This window comes from Pristiophorus japonicus, chromosome 7 (assembly GCF_044704955.1).
Source record: "Pristiophorus japonicus isolate sPriJap1 chromosome 7, sPriJap1.hap1, whole genome shotgun sequence".
NCBI lineage: Eukaryota > Metazoa > Chordata > Chondrichthyes > Pristiophoridae > Pristiophorus > Pristiophorus japonicus.
This window is the reverse complement of record NC_091983.1, coordinates 243,193,822-243,209,514: the sequence shown is the minus strand read 5'-3', so window position 1 is coordinate 243,209,514 and position 15,693 is coordinate 243,193,822. Positions and strand designations below refer to the sequence as shown.

Sequence of the window (15,693 nt, the reverse complement as noted above, 5' to 3'; positions counted from 1 at the left end):
AATCAGGAAATAATGGGCCCAAGTTTCCACATGATTTGCGCCTGATTTTTAGGAGCAACTGGTGGAGAACGGACTATCTTAGAAATTGCAATTTTCCACATTTTTTTTTCTGCAGTTCTAGTCAGGTAGAACAGTTCTACTTTGAAACAGAATTTTTTCTTCAAAAGGGGGCGTGTCCGGCCACTGACGCCTGATTTCAAAGTTTCCACAGTGAAAACGTACTCCAAACTAACTTAGAATGGAGCAAGTGAAGATTTTTGTAGAACTGAAAAAACATTCTACACATAAAAAAATCAGGTGCAGGTTACAAATTAGGCATCCAGAACAAGGTCAGGGGGGTGGAAGGGAAGTCATTAAATTCTACAATAAATCCTTATTTATACTTCTACAAATATTATACAAATAAATTCAATCTGAATAAAAATTTATAAGCAAAGAAAAGATTAAATAAACCATCTTCCTACCTGTGTGAAAGTGCTTCAGCCAGCCTCACAAGTTCGTTCGTTCGTTCCCGATGGCAGGGGGGGAGGAGGAAGCCGTTCCCAATGGTGGGCGGGCGGGAGGGAGGGAGTGCGGGCCCGACCGACTGCCCGACCGCAGCGGGGGGGGAAGGAAGCCGTTCCAGACAGCGGGCGGGCGGGAGGGAGGGAGTGTGGGCCCAACCGACCGACCGACCGCAGCGGGGGGGGAGGAAGCCGTTGCAGACAGCGGGCGGGCGGGAGGGAGGGAGTGTGGGCCCAACCGACCGACCGACCGCAGCGGGGGCGGAGGAAGCCGTTCCAGACAGCGGGCGGGCGGGAGGGAGGGAGTGCGGGCCCGACCAACCGACCGACCGCAGTGGGGGGGGAGGAAGACGTTCCAGACGGCGGGCGGGCGGGAGGGAGGGAATGCGGGCCCGACCGACTGCCCGACCGCAGTGGGGGGGGGGGGGGAAGCCGTTGCAGACAGCGGGCGGGCGGGAGGGAGGGAGTGCGGGCCCGATCGACCGAACGCAGTGGGGGGGGGGGAGGAAGCCGTTCCAGACGGCGGGCGGGCGGGAGGGAGGGAATGCGGGCCCGACCAACCGACCGACCGCAGTGGGGGGGGAGGAAGACGTTCCAGACGGCGGGCGGGCGGGCGGGCGGGAGTGCGGGCCCGATCGACCGAACGCAGTGGGGGGGGGGGAGGAAGCCGTTCCAGACGGCAGGCAGGAAGGAGACAGTGAGAAGGCTGCAGGAAGCCTCAGTGCTGATGGCAATGTGCTTTCATTAAAAAATGTTCAAAAATTAAACAGCTACAAAGAACTACAAAAATGGCCGAGTGCCAATGTTTCCTTCACACTGCGCGTGCGCGAACGCTCCAACGCGCACGCGCAGGGTTGCCGGCAGGAAATAAACGAATTTAAATAGTACCCGCCCCCTCCCACTTACAAAATCGGCGGCTCCGGCCCCCTGGGCGCCGCGCCAAACAGACAAGGAGCTGCAGGGCTCTCCAGAATCGCGAGTTTTTTTTCCGGCACCGTTTTAGGCGCGAAAAACGGGCGCCCGTTTTTTATCGTGTGGAAACTTGGGCCCACAGTTTCCTTCCTAGTTTCAAATAGGCAGACAGGTGTTTTGACCAATTTGATTGATTTGCAGTTCAAGGAATATTCTAGCTCTTAAAGATTCCTGACTTTCATTGAGGGCAGATTTGAAACTCCAACATTTATATCGTTTCATGGGTGCTATGCTGACACTGGACCTCGTGCTCCAGCATCACCGTCAAAGGCACAGAGAAACACTGCAAAATGTGGCCAGAGGTAGGAGAGTCAACAGAGCTCTCAACAGGAAGCCTTACCCTCCCAGGCTATTCCGGCAGCAGTTCTCCTACATCAATTTCACTGAGGAACCGTGTTTTCCAAGGCTGCGCGTCAATAAAGACATGGTCACAGAGCTCTGCCACCTCCTGCAACCAGTTCTCAATCCTCAGACCAGGATGAGGTCAGCTCTCTCAGTGGCAGTCAAGGTCATCATCACGCTCAATTTCTATGCCAATGTATACGTCCAGTGTGCAACAGGAGATATCTCCAACATCTCCCAGTTTGTCATGCATTGTTACATCCGCGAAGTCACAGATGCTCTCTACAGAAGAAAAAGGGACTAGATTCCCTTCCCCATCACCAGACAGAAACAGCACGAGTGTGCATGTGGATTTACCAGGATAGCGGGCTTCCCCATAGTGCAGAGTGCCATTGACTGCATCCACGACGCTTTGCGGGCACCGCAAAACAATCCTGAGATATTCCATAACCAAAAAGGCTACCACTCACTGAATGTGTCTCTTCTCTTCTTCTTAGGTAGTCCCCCGGAGTCGAGGATGACTTGCTTCCACACTAAAATGAGTTGCAAGGTGACTGATGAGACCAATGCAGGACCTACAGTCTCTGTCACAGGTGGGGCAGATGGTGGTTGGTGGAATGGATGGGTGGGATGCTTGATTTGTCGTATGCTCCTTCTGCTGTTTGTACTTGGCCTCCACAACCTCCCGCGAAGAGACTCGAAGTGTTCGGCGCCTTCTCAGATGCTTTTCCTCCACTTTGAGTGATCTTGGGCCAGGGTTTCTCAAGAGTCAGTGGGGATGTTACATTTTTTTAAAGGAGGCTTTGAGGGTGTCCTTGAAGCATTTTCTCTGCGCTCCTGGGGCTCGCCTGCCGTGACATAGCTCGGATGACTTCAGCATCATAGCTTGGAGTAGAGTGCTTGTTTCAGGCATGCGGACGATGTGGCCCGTCCTTCGGAGCTAATCGAGCATGGTCAATGCTGGCCTGAGAAAGAATGCTGGCATTGGTGCGCTTATCCTGCCAATGGATTTGCAGGATTTTGCGGAGGCGTGCGACCACACACAACAAATCCGCACCGTCAATGCCCGGTATCCTGGCTGCAGCCATGATGCATTCATCCTGTGTCAGCTCTCTTCCAGCCATCACATGAAGCTCGTGGCTGGCTGGTCAGAAACAAGGGCTATCCGCTTTCCACCTGCCTCATTACTCTCCTCCGGAACACCAACATTCCTGTCCAGCACTTATATAAGAACATAAGAAATAGGAGCAGGGGCCATTTGGCCCCTCGAGCCTGCTCCACCATTCAATAAGATCATGGCTGATCTTCCACTTCCCTGCCCGTTCCCCATAACCCTTTACTCCCTTCGCTCAAAAATCTACCTATCTCCGCCTTAAATATATTCAATGACCCAGCCTCCATAGCTCTCTGGGGCAGAGATTTCCATAGATTTACAACCCTCTGAGAGAAGAAATTTCTCCTCATCTCAGTTTTAAATGGACGTCCCCTTATTCAGGGGCTAGATTTTACACTTTTGTGCATATCGCCCATTCCGGCGTGGGTGATAAAAATGGTTGCTCGCCCATTCTCAATGCACTTAGTCTCCATTTTTGAAATTGGGCGTTACCGCGAGCGATATGAAATGGGCGGTAGCGTTAAATCTCTCTGATCTTCTGCTGTGTCGCTGTCTTTAGCAAAGGCATGGCAATGCTCGATTCCCGCGATTCAGGACGTCAAGGGTCATGACATGCGCAGAGGAGGAGACAGTGAGAGAGAGAGCTGAGAGGGACTGAAGGCATGTGTGGGTGTGGTGTGGCTGCTTTGGGAGGAAGGAGAGAGGCTTTAGAGCAAATAGGGAAACAAAAATTAACTGTTACCAGCCACATATTTGCCTGAATTTGGCCTATAATGGAGGGAGAGGAGGAGGCATCACAGCACGCTTTGGAAACTGACACTGGTGGTGGGAGCAGTGAGGTGGGAGAGGAGCACATTAGAGAGCGCAAAAGAGTGAGGAGGTTCTCGACGAGGCAAATGCCTCCCTCCTGCAGGAGGTCGAGTTACACTGGGATGATTTGACACTGGGAGGGCTTGGGAAGCCCACCCCAAAGACCTACCAGAAGATATGGACCGAGATAGCAGAGGTGATCTCATCGGCGACCAACGAGGTGCGTGAGCATAGCCAATGCTGCAAACGATGGAACGACCTTGTGGGATCCGCAAGAGTAAGTATTTATTTCCATGTACTTACGTATTTATATAAATTCATTTGTAACAGTCATGAGTGACTATCAGCAGATGTGAGGTCTTTCACATTTACCAGGAATGTTGTATTCAAAGCCTGCGGTCACGGTGTACGTCTTGAGGTAAAGAATGATAATTATCATAATAATCATGATTACATCTGTCGGTTATGTGTTGTATCAGTCCCTGTGACAGAACCTAGCAATGATATCACGCAATGATCTCATGACATGTCGTCCTGTCACCTTTTACAGAAGAAGCTATCAACGATGAGGTCCGTGCAGAGGCGAACGGGTGGGTGGGCCACCAGTCCCCAGCGACATCACTGAGATGAAGGAGTGGGTGCTCGCACTCGTGGGGAAGCACACCCGGACAGCCACGGAAGCATCTGCAGACCCTGAAGTGATGCCACGTGAGTCAAGTTTACACCATTGCGTGATATAAAGTCAATAGATGCCACACCCACTCATATCTGAACAACCATATATGATAGATAATTTCTAAAATTATTCTAGAAATAATGCAGGCCTAATGAAAATCATTGCAATGCAAATGTGTTGATGGTCATGAAATGTGATGTCTGTGATGATTTTGATAGCGGTGGTGCTTTTGTCGTGCATATGCTGTGTGTAGCGCTTGACTCACCTTGTGACCCGAGCACTCCCTGCTCCTCTAATAACCTCATTTGTGCTTTGCAGCTCAGCCAGCAGCGCGGATCCAGGCAAGACCATAAAGGCCAGAAGGTGGGGGCGCGGGGCCCGACTCTCCGGACAATCTTACATCTGGTGCTGAGGAGCTCTGATTCTCGCCCGTCAATCCATTGGGTCAGAGCACAGACTTCGAGGAACCTGCATCGCCACGCTCCAGAAGCCATTCACCCCAAGGCCATCTAGTGATCCTCCAGTCATTCCCGCCTCCACTCTGGAGGTACCGGCCCCAAGCACCACGCCACAGGGCACCCTATTTGTCCCCAGGATGGTGCCGACCCCACGGAGGCTTTGTGGAAGCGGCAGGTCTAGTTCACGAGCGCCACATGAGAGCAGAGAGATGGTACAATTGTCCAGGTGGACTGTAGACATTGGCGACCAGCTCATCGAAGCATTGGGGGGCATATCCCGACAGCTGGCTACCATGACAGAGTACGTTCCGCGGATGGCGGAGGCCCTGGATGCGATAGCCAGGAATACTGCTGGCACTGGCCTCCCAGTGGTCCCGGAGCTCGGCACTCCACCCCTATGTTCCGCACCACCAATACGAATGACAGATGAAAGGAAGGACCAAGATCCTGCTTCTGCATCAGAGAATGTTCCCCCCTTGGCACGCCCGCCAATGAGGCACCGCCTGAGGAGCTCCTCAGCCAGACGCCGTGGAACGAGGAGGGGAAGGGGTAGAGGTGCGTAGAAGAAGGGGAGGGGGGAAGGAAAGTGACGTGCATGTCCGCAGGTGATGGCTGTGTTATATGTCCATCTGAGTGTATGCAATTTGTTGTAATGTATGGGGGGAGTGGACCACCCTCCTGCTTTGCATTTGTATTCTGTGTTGCTGGACATATTGAACATTTGATTGATGTCAATGGTGGAAAAAGTGGGGTGTGGGTGGGGGTTGGGTGTTTTGCCTGTGATACTTATGATTTCAGACCAATGTTGGTATAACATTTTTTTTATTGAACATAACCTTGTTGCGATTTGTCTCAGATAGCTGGACCATTACACACTGGTGATTCCTTAACATGAAAGGATTAAATAAAATGGAATACAATGTCGGAAAATGTGAGGTCATCCACCTTGGGAAAAAAAACAGTAAAAGGGAATATTATTTGAATGGGGAGAAATTACAACATGCTGCGGTGCAGAGGGACCTGGGGGTCCTTGTGCATGAATCCCAAAAAGTTAATTTGCAGGTGCAGCAGGTAATCAGGAAGGTGAATGGAATGTTGGCCTTCATTGCGAGAGGGATGGAGTACAAAAGCAGGGAAGTCCTTCTGCAACTGTACAGGGTATTGGTGAGGCCGCACCTGGAGTACTGCATGCAGTTTTGGTCACCTTACTTAAAGGAAGGATATACTAGCCTTGGAGGGGGTACAGAGACGATTCACTAGGCTGATTCCGGAGATGAGGGGGTTACCTTACGATGATAGATTGAGTAGACTGGGTCTGTACTCGTTGGAGTTCAGAAGGATGAGGGGTGATCTTGTAGAAGCATTTAAAATAATGAAAGGGATAGACAAGATAAAGGCAGAGCGGTTGTTTCCACTGGTCGGGGAGACTAGAACTAGGGGGCACAGCCTCAAAATACAGGGGAGCCAATTTAAAACCGAGTTGAGAAGGAATTTCTTTTCCCAGAGGGTTGTGAATCTGTGGAATTCTCTGCCCAAGGAAGCGGTTGAGGCTAGCTCATTGAATGTATTCAAGTCACAGATAGATAGATTTTTAACCAATAAGGGAATTAAGGGTTATGGGGAGCGGGCGGGTAAGTGGAGCTGAGTCCACGACCAGATCAGCCATGATCTTTTTGAATGGCAGAGCAGGCTCGAGGGGCTAGATGGCCTACTCCTGTTCCTAATTTTTATGTTCTTATGTTCTATGTTCTTAACTTCAATAAACATAAACTTTAACTGGCACCAAGATGATGGGCACCATTGATGTCTGAGCTGCACACACACAGCAGTGTGTCAGTGTTGTCACTCACATCAACGACAAAAAATTAGGCAGGCGATATTATTGAATCTCAGCGTTAATTCCACGCGGAAAGTAACGCTGGGCGATATGAGCGTGATTATGCCCATTCTGATGATTCCGCCCCAAAAAAGTGGGCGGGCGATATTATTTTTTCCCGGCGTTATGCACATGGGGAAAATAACGTTCAGTGATGTTTCTGAAAAATGTCCGTCAGTTTCCATTTTGTGGCTAAATGGGCGATATATGGGCGTTATATGTCATTTCAGCAATAAAATGGACGTTAAGTGGGCATTAAGCATGCAAAAAATGAGGAAAATCTAGCCCTATGTCCCCTAGTTTTAGTTTCCTCTATGAATGGAAATATCCTCTTTGCATCTACTTTGTTACGCTCCCTCATTTTCTTAAAAGTTTCAATAAGATCACCTCTCATTCTTCTGAACTCCAGTGTGTTTAGGCCCAAACTACTCAACCTATCCTCACAAGTCAACCCCATCATCTCCGGAATCAACCTAGTGAACCTTCTGTGAACAGCCTCCAATGAAAGTATATCCTTCCTTAAATACAGAGACCAAAACTGTGCGCAGTACTCCAGGTGTGGCCTCATCAATACCAATATATAATGAGAGCGATGCTGCCAACAGGAACATCATTGAGTAGACCATCGGAGTGCTCAAGCAAAGGTTCAGTTGCCTTGACTGCTCGGGGAGTCCTCCAGTTCTTGGCTGAACGGGTTTCCCTTTTCGTCATTGTGATAATGCCTTGGTGTGTGGGGGAAGTGGGATGAGAAAAGGAGAGATAAATATACCGTTCTTATCCCGAGCAGGGTCGACGTCGCTGATGGCCACGGCACCTTCCAACTGCTGGCCAATGATCTGCAGCACTCGCTCCTTGATGTCTGACAGCTGCTGGAGCTGAGCTTCACCACCGGCATGTCCTCTGCTGCTCCTTTCTATTGTGGGCCTTCTTGGCTGCAAAAGAAAGGAATGTTTGTGAGTCAGAGTCCAGCTATGTATCTGGCAGATATGCCTACCATCGTTGAATAGCTGTGAATGTAGGCAAGGCGTGGGATGAGGATGTGAGTTTGAGAATTTGCAGATGTTTGATGGGTGAGTGGTGGTTTGCACAGTGTGCACAGGCAGAGGTTCAGATGCTGGTATGTAGAACTTGTACAATCTTGACCACCCGACTGAGGGCATTGAACTTCTTACGGCACTGTGTGAGGCTATGTTTGATGAGACTACTGATCGAGACCTCCTCTGCCACTTGTACCCTAAGACATGGGGCAATGGCCTCCTTTCACTTGCCAGGAAGCACATTTCCCTCCTTTGTTGGTCTGCCCCCACCAATACCTCCAATGCGGTGTCATTAAACCTATAAGCTCACTTCATTCGATTTCGATTAGGAGCAGCCATAGCCACGAGATCGCTCAGTTGGTGTCAGATCGAGTTCTGTTGGAAGAATGGTGAAAATGAGCAGCTGCAGCTTGATAGAACATCCCCTTTAAGAGCTGGAATGAGCCATTGTGAAGGATGATTGCTGAATGCAAGTCAACTGAAATTGGGTAGTGCTCTGGTGGTAGCACCCCTGTCGCGCCTCATTAGCGCTTGATTTAACGCTCCCTTCCTTACTTCATGGGGCGCTAAAGCCCAATAGTTTTGAGCGATAAGGGAGTAAAGAGTTATGGGGAGTGGGAAGGGAAGTGGAGCTGTGTCCATGATTAGATCAGCCATTATCTTATTGAATGGCGGTGCAGGCTTGAGAGGGCAAATGGCCTCCTCCTGCTCCGATTTCTATGCTCTTATGGTTCTTATGTACAAGTTAAGATTCATTTGCACCTGGCGTTAAATTTTTAACATTTAAAATAATAGGGGCAGTACCCGTATGCCTTCTTAACCACCTTATCTGCCTGTGCTGCTACCTTCAGGGATCTGTGGACATGCAGTCCGAGGTTCCTCTGTTCCTCTATACTCTCAGTATCCTACCATTTATTATGTATTCCCTTGCCTCGTTAGCCCTCCCCAAATGCATTACCTCACCCCAAATGCCTGATTGAATTCCATGTGCCACATTCTTCCCACCTGACCAATCCATTGATATTTTCCTGCAATCACACAGCCAATTTTTGTATCATCTGTAATGTATCCAAGTTTGCTGATGATACAAAGTTAGGTGGGACAGTAAGCTGTGAGGAGAATACAAAGCGTCTGCAAAGGGATATAGATAGAATAAGTGAGTGGGCAGTAAGGTGGCAGATGGAATATAATGTAGAGAAATGTGAGCTTATTCACATTGGTAGGAAGAATAGAAAAACAGAATATTTTTTAAATGTTGAGAAACTTTTAATTGTTGGTGTTTAGAGAGATTTTGCAAGAAAAACAGAAAGCTAGCATGCAGGTACATCAAGCAATAAGGAAGGCAAATTGGCATATTGTCCTTTATTGCAAGGGGGTTTTAGTATAATAGCAAGGGGGGCCGAAATTCAGCTTCCCAATAAGGCCTGTTATCACCGGAAAGTGACGGTGTCGAATGGCCACCAATTTTTTGTCGAATGGCCGCCGCTCGCAAAATTCTGATTTTTCCGGTGGTCCCCACTTCCGCCCACTGCTGCCGAACCCTCCTAAGTGCGTCATCAAAGCGTGCACCACCAATCTCCAGGTCCACAAGCAAAATTTACCTTACAAAATCTTGCGGCCGCTGCGTGGTGCCTCCGACAGTTTTTTCTGTCGATGCGCTGTGTTTGCAGTCTGTGCAAAATGGCGATTCGGCCACCATTAAAGGGGAGGGTGCACTGCCGTGGCCACTGTTGTATATGTAGACTATGGATGTACTCTCTGTGTAGTCACTGTGTGGTTGCATAAGATGGAGACTTGTTTACCTGATGTATTATCAATAAGGTTTATACTGTGTATATACATGCTGGCACCACTAAAAGGTACAACTGGTGGAGCCCAGTATAAAAGGCTGCACACCATGCTTGTGCCTCACTTTGGAGTTTGGAATAAAAAGACCAAGGTCACTACAGAGTACAACACATTGCCTCGTGGAGTCATTCATAGATACATCACAAACATAATAGCCACCATCTTATTTTCTATTTGTCGGCTGACTGCCAGGTCGGCCCGAGAATTATGCCCCTCTTGGGTGCCAGACCGCTATCCTGGCCGAAACCCTCCCTGGTAGCCCAGTGGACATAACTAAAAGAATCGCAGAGCTCGCAGTGGCTCTCCCCTTTAAGTGAAGGGGAGAGACGTGGTGACGCACCAGCATGATGACATCATCAGCGCTACGTCCCTCTTATAACTGCTCTCTGCCCCACTTCTGCCCCCATTATGACCGACTTCCGTCCCGCTCAAAAAAAAAGGCAAAGTGCTGAATTTCACGCAAGAGGCCACCACAGCCACCGTGGCGGTGAAAACACAGGAAAAACAATAGGTGCAACCCGTTTCCGGAGAGGGTTAATTTTGGCTTGCTACAATTGTACAGGACCTTGGTGAGACCACACCTGGAGTACTGTGCACAGTTTTGGTCTCCATATCTAAGGAAGGATATACTTGCCTTGGAAGCAGTGCAACAAAGGTTCACTCGATTGATTTCTGGGATGAGAGCACTTCCCTATGATGAGAGGTTGTGTAGAATGGGCCTATAATTTCTGGAGTTTAGAAGAATGACAGGTGATTTCATTGAAACATATAAGTTTCTGAAGGGAATGACAGGGTAGACGCTGAGAGGTTGTTTCCCCAGGCTCGAGAAAATCTGTGATTTTGATAGCACTCCTTGTGGGCCAAGAGGCGCAGGACTGCTAGCCAAGACCCTCAAGCAAACCTTTAACCTCCCTACTGCCGATTGCAGCCTCTTCCTCGGCTCTTCTGCAATTGCAGCAGACCAACCAAACCCACAATATCCAGCCTGATCTGTGATCTGCCGCCAGCCCCCCCTCCCCAACTGATTGCTGCCTGTGGTATGCCGGCACCCCACCCCGAACTGATAGCTGACCTGAGATAGCCACCCCCCCACCCCAACTGATCAAAGACATGTGATCTGCCAACCAAACTGATGGCTGACCCCCAATTGCAATTGCTTGGTCTGTCCCCAAGGATTACTGGCTGCGGCCACCTGCCATTGATTTTCTCAAACAGCATTTGGCCAGCTGCTGGGCGAGAAACGGAAGAAAAATATTATAATGAGGTGCAGGACCTCCATATCCCTGGCCTTGCTGGATTTTCCCCTCGCTCCCAGTTCTTTCCCTGCCTCGTAAATATCAGGGCCAGTATTTCACAACTCTGTAAAATACTATGTAGAAAACACTTTGTGAATGAATATAATTATAAGTTTTCTTTCATTTAAATATTTCAGAATTTGCTTGATGACTTCATGAGTAGCTGTTTTGCTAAAATTATCTCTTCACGACATGCTTTACAACTTTTGCAGAGGTAGGTGTTAGAACAAATGTTTTATCATTAATACAAATTAATTCTAGAAACAATTAGCTTGATATTTTCAAATGAAGTGCTGGTGTTAAATTTTACACTAGCTCAGATGCAAATGCTATAATGTTTGTACCTCTATTTTTGCAAAGAAAAATAAATCTCTTTAGCAGCAAGGACCAATTTTTCTGTGACTCAGGGCAGCATTTAATTATTTTTTCATAAGTGAGCATGTATAGCTAAATCCATGAAAAGAAATGTAGGTTTTATAAATAGGGGCATAAAGTACAGGAGCAAGTTGGTTATGATAAATGTATATATCAATGTTTAGAATGCAGGTCATGTTTTGGTTTTTTTAGGCTAGATATTTTCTTAGGTTCACTGTCTCCAGCCTCTCTTGTCCCCTATGATCTGGAGGGCACCTTCCTACGCAATATCCAGATAGATGTTAACGACATTCAGGAATTATAATAGTAAACCATTATTCTGTACATTGGCTACTGAAAGATATCAAATGCTGCAAGGCTGATGCATGAACAGGAAACACAGTGTAACACAGTGAAGTATACATTTTCCAAATCTCCTTGATACAACAATAACAATGATGTAATTTGCTTAAATATAAGACACAAAATTCTTGGGTTGGGAAAGAATTTCTATCTGAGGGCGTGTGGGGCATAATATATATATAGATATGTGAAGAGAAAAAGATTAGTGAAGACAAATGTAGGTCCCTTGTAGTCAGAATCAGGTGAATTTATAATGGGGAACTACTAGGGACCGAGGTCTAGCGAGAAGGAGAAACTGAAGGAAATCCTTATTTGTCAGGAAATTGTATTAGGGAAATTGATGGGATTGAAGGGTGATAAATCCCCAGGACCTGATAATCTACATCCCAGCGTACTTAAGGAAGTGGGCCTAGAAATAGTGGATGCATTGGTGGTCATTTTCCAACATTCTATAGACTTTGGATCAGTTCCTATAGATTGGAGGGTAGCTAATGTAACCCCACTTTTTAAAAAAGGAGGGAGAGAGAAAACAGGTAATTATAGACCAGTCAGCCTGACATCAGTAGTGGGGAAAATGTTGGAATCAATTATTAAAGATGTAATAGCAGTGCATTTGGAAAGCAGTGACAGGATCGGTCCAAGTCAGCATGGATTTATGAAAGGGAAATCATGCTTGACCAATCTTCTGGAATTTTTTGAGGATGTAACTAGTAGAGTGGACAAGGGAGAACCAGTGGATGTGGTATATTTGGACTTTCAAAAGGCTTTTGACAAGGTCCCACACAAGAGATTAGTGTGCAAAATTAAAGCACATGGTATTGGGAGTAATGTATTGATGTGGATAGAAAACTGGTTGGCAGACAGGAAGCAAAGAGTAGGAATAAACGGGTCATTTTCAGAATGGCAGGCAGTGACTAGTGGGGTACCGCAAGGTTCAGTGCTTGGACCCCAGCAATTTACAATATACATTAATGATTTAGACAAAGGAATTGAATGTAATATCTCCAAGTTTGCAGATGACACTAAGCTAGGTGGCAGTGTGAGCTATGAGGAGGATGCTAAGAGGCTGCAGGGTAACTTGGACAGGTTAGATGAGTGGGCAAATGTATGGCAGATGCAGTATAATGTAGATAAATGTGAGGTTATTCACTTTGGTGGCAAAAACAGGAAGGCAGAATATTATCTGAATGGTGACAGATTAGGAAAAGGGGAGATGCAATGAGACCTGAGGAGACCTGGAATTCTCTACCACAGAAAGCTGTTGAGGCCAGTTTGTTAGATATATTCAAAAGGGAATTAGATGTTGCACTTATGTCAAAAGGGATCAAGGGATATGGAGAGAAAGCAAAAATGTGGTACTGAAGTTGCATGATCAGCCATGATCATATTGAATGGTGGTGCAGCCTCGATATGACCCACTCCTGTACCTATTTTCTATGTTTTTATAGGTTGTAGTCCTTTTCCCCTTGCGATTCTGCAGCATTTAGACCTTCTGGTGCTGTTCCTGGCATGCTCTTCTGCACTCCTCATTGAACCAGGGTTGGTCGCCTGGCTTGATGTTAATGGTAGGGGGGGGGGAATGCCTGGCCATGAGGCCATAAATTGTGATGGAATACAATTCTGCTGCTGCTGATGACCCACAGCGTCTCATGGATGCCCATTTTTGAGCTGTTAGATTTGTTCTGAACCTATCCCATTTATCACGGTGGTAGTGCCAGACAACACGATGGAGGGTGTCCTCAGTGTGAATATGGGACTTTGCCTCCACAATGACTGTGCGGTGATCACTGCTACCAATACTGTCATGGACAGATGCATCTGCGACAGGTAGATTCATGAGGACCAGGTCAAGTATGTTTGTCCGTCATGTTGATTCTCTCACCACCTGCTGCATGCCCAGTCTGATAACTACGTCCTTCAGGACTTGGCCAGCTCAGTCAGTAGTGCTGCTACCGAGCCACTCTTCGTGATGGACATTGATGTCCCCAACCCAGGTGGGTGCAGCATTAATGCACCTCCCCTTTAAATAGTAGAAAAAACCTGTGGAAATCATGACTGAATTAGACTCACTCCGATATTAGTCCATCTGTTGAGCTTTAAGCCAATGAGCATCAGTTTTAATGCTGAAATCATGACTATAATCATGTTAATGAAGAGTGAGCACGAATTTTGGATGCTACTGAGACTATTTTCAAGTGGCGCAGCTTAACTTCATTTGAACTTAACACTGCCCATTTTGTGGTAATATCCAATTTGTATCCCTAATATTCTCTAACAAGGCCCTTGGCATTCATAACCTTATTGTGAATGACGACATTATCATCCTGGCTTTAACTGGAACTTACTGATGGGTGATAATCTTTCCCCTTACCAGAGACGCGCCACGTGACTATACTTTCCATTAGCTACACCATCCAAACCACCGGGGGGCTGTAAGGCCCTTATCACCAAATCATACCTTGGTTTCTCATCTTCTCCTTGAACCACCTCACCTTTTTGAACCCATCTTGCCTCTTTAAAACTCTCGTGTCTATCAAACCCCAACTGAGTTTCTCTGTTCTTTACCTCTTAGACTCTTCTACCAAAACAATCCACTATTCCAGGATCATTCCACTCCCTTTCAAACGTTCCATTATCAACCCTCTCCTCAAATCTTCTTCTTAGACAGTCCTCCGGAGTCGAGGATGACTTGCTTCCACACTAAAATGAGTTCTAAGGTGACTGATGAGACCAATGCGGGATTTACAGTCTCTGTCACAGGTAGGGCAGATGGTGGTTGGATGGACAGATAGATGGAGTGCTTGATTTGTCGTGCGCTCCATCAACTTTTTGTGCTTGGCTTCCACGTGCTGCAGATTAACTCTACTCCAGTGGGGAGCTTGTTAAGGGTGAGATGACGTATTGCAGCGAGGAAGATTGAGAAGAGCGCTGGTGCGATGTCGTAGCCTTGCTTGACCCTGGTCTTGGTAAGAGTCACGGCTTTCATGCATGGCTTCCGCGTGCTCCCGGGGAAGATACTCGAGGTGTTCGGTGCCTTCTCGGACGCTCCTCCTCCACTTTGCGCCGTCTTGGGCCAAGGATTCCCAAGAGTCGGTGGGAATGTTTCATATTTTCATGGAAGCTTTGAAGGTGCTCTGGAAGCGTTTTCTCTGCCATCCTGGGGCTCGCATGCCATGACGTAGCTCGGAGTAGAGTGCTTGTGTTGGAAGTCTAGCATCGGGCATGCGGACAATGTAGTCTGCCCAACGGAGCTGGTCATAGAAACATAGAATCATAGAAAATAGGTGCAGGAGTAGGCCATTCGGCCCTTCGAGCCTGCACCGCCATTCAATAAGATCATGGCTGATCATTCCTTCAGTACCCCTTTCCTGCTTTCTCTCCATACCCCTTGATCCCCTTAACCGTAAGAGCCATATCTAACTCCCTCTTGAATATATCCAGTGAACTGGCATCAACAACTCTCTGAGGCAGGGAATTCCACAGGTTAACAACTCTCTGAGTGAAGAGGTTTCTCCTCATCTCAGTCCTAAATGGCCTACCCCTTATCCTAAGACTATGTCCCCTGGTTCTGGACTTCCCCAATATCGGGAACATTCTTCCCGCATCTAACCTTTCCAGTCTGTCAGAATTTTATATGTTTCTATGAGATCCCCTCTCATCCTTCTAAACTCCAGTGAATAAAGGCCCAGTTGATCTAGTGTCTCCTCATATGACAGCCCAGCCATCCCTGGAATCAGTCTGGTCAACCTTCGCTGCACTCCCTCAATAGCAAGAACGTCCTTCCTCAGATTAGGAGACCAAAACTGAACACAATATTCCAGGTGAGGCCTCACTAAGGCCCTATACAACTGCAGTAAGACCTCCCTGCTTCTATATTCAAATCCCCTAGCTACGAAGGCCAACATACCGTTTGCCTTCTTTATAACCTGCTGTACCTGCGTGCCCACTTTCAGTGACTGATGAACCATGACATCCAGGTCTCGTTGCACCTCCCCTTTTCCTAGTCTGCCGCCATTCAGATAATATTCTGCCTTCGTGTTTTTGC

At 47.6% G+C, this 15,693-nt stretch overlaps 1 protein-coding gene across 1 annotated transcript in view; it reads left to right on the top strand.

Moving 5' to 3' along the window:
* Positions 1–15,693, top strand: part of LOC139266712 (dynein axonemal heavy chain 8-like) — a 2,132,242-nt gene that overhangs the window by 648,502 nt on the left and 1,468,047 nt on the right. Inside the window, exon 14 of the mRNA XM_070884298.1 lies at positions 11,069–11,145. Within this exon, the coding sequence (XP_070740399.1) occupies positions 11,069–11,145 (77 nt within the window). The remainder of the gene's footprint in view (positions 1–11,068; positions 11,146–15,693) is intronic.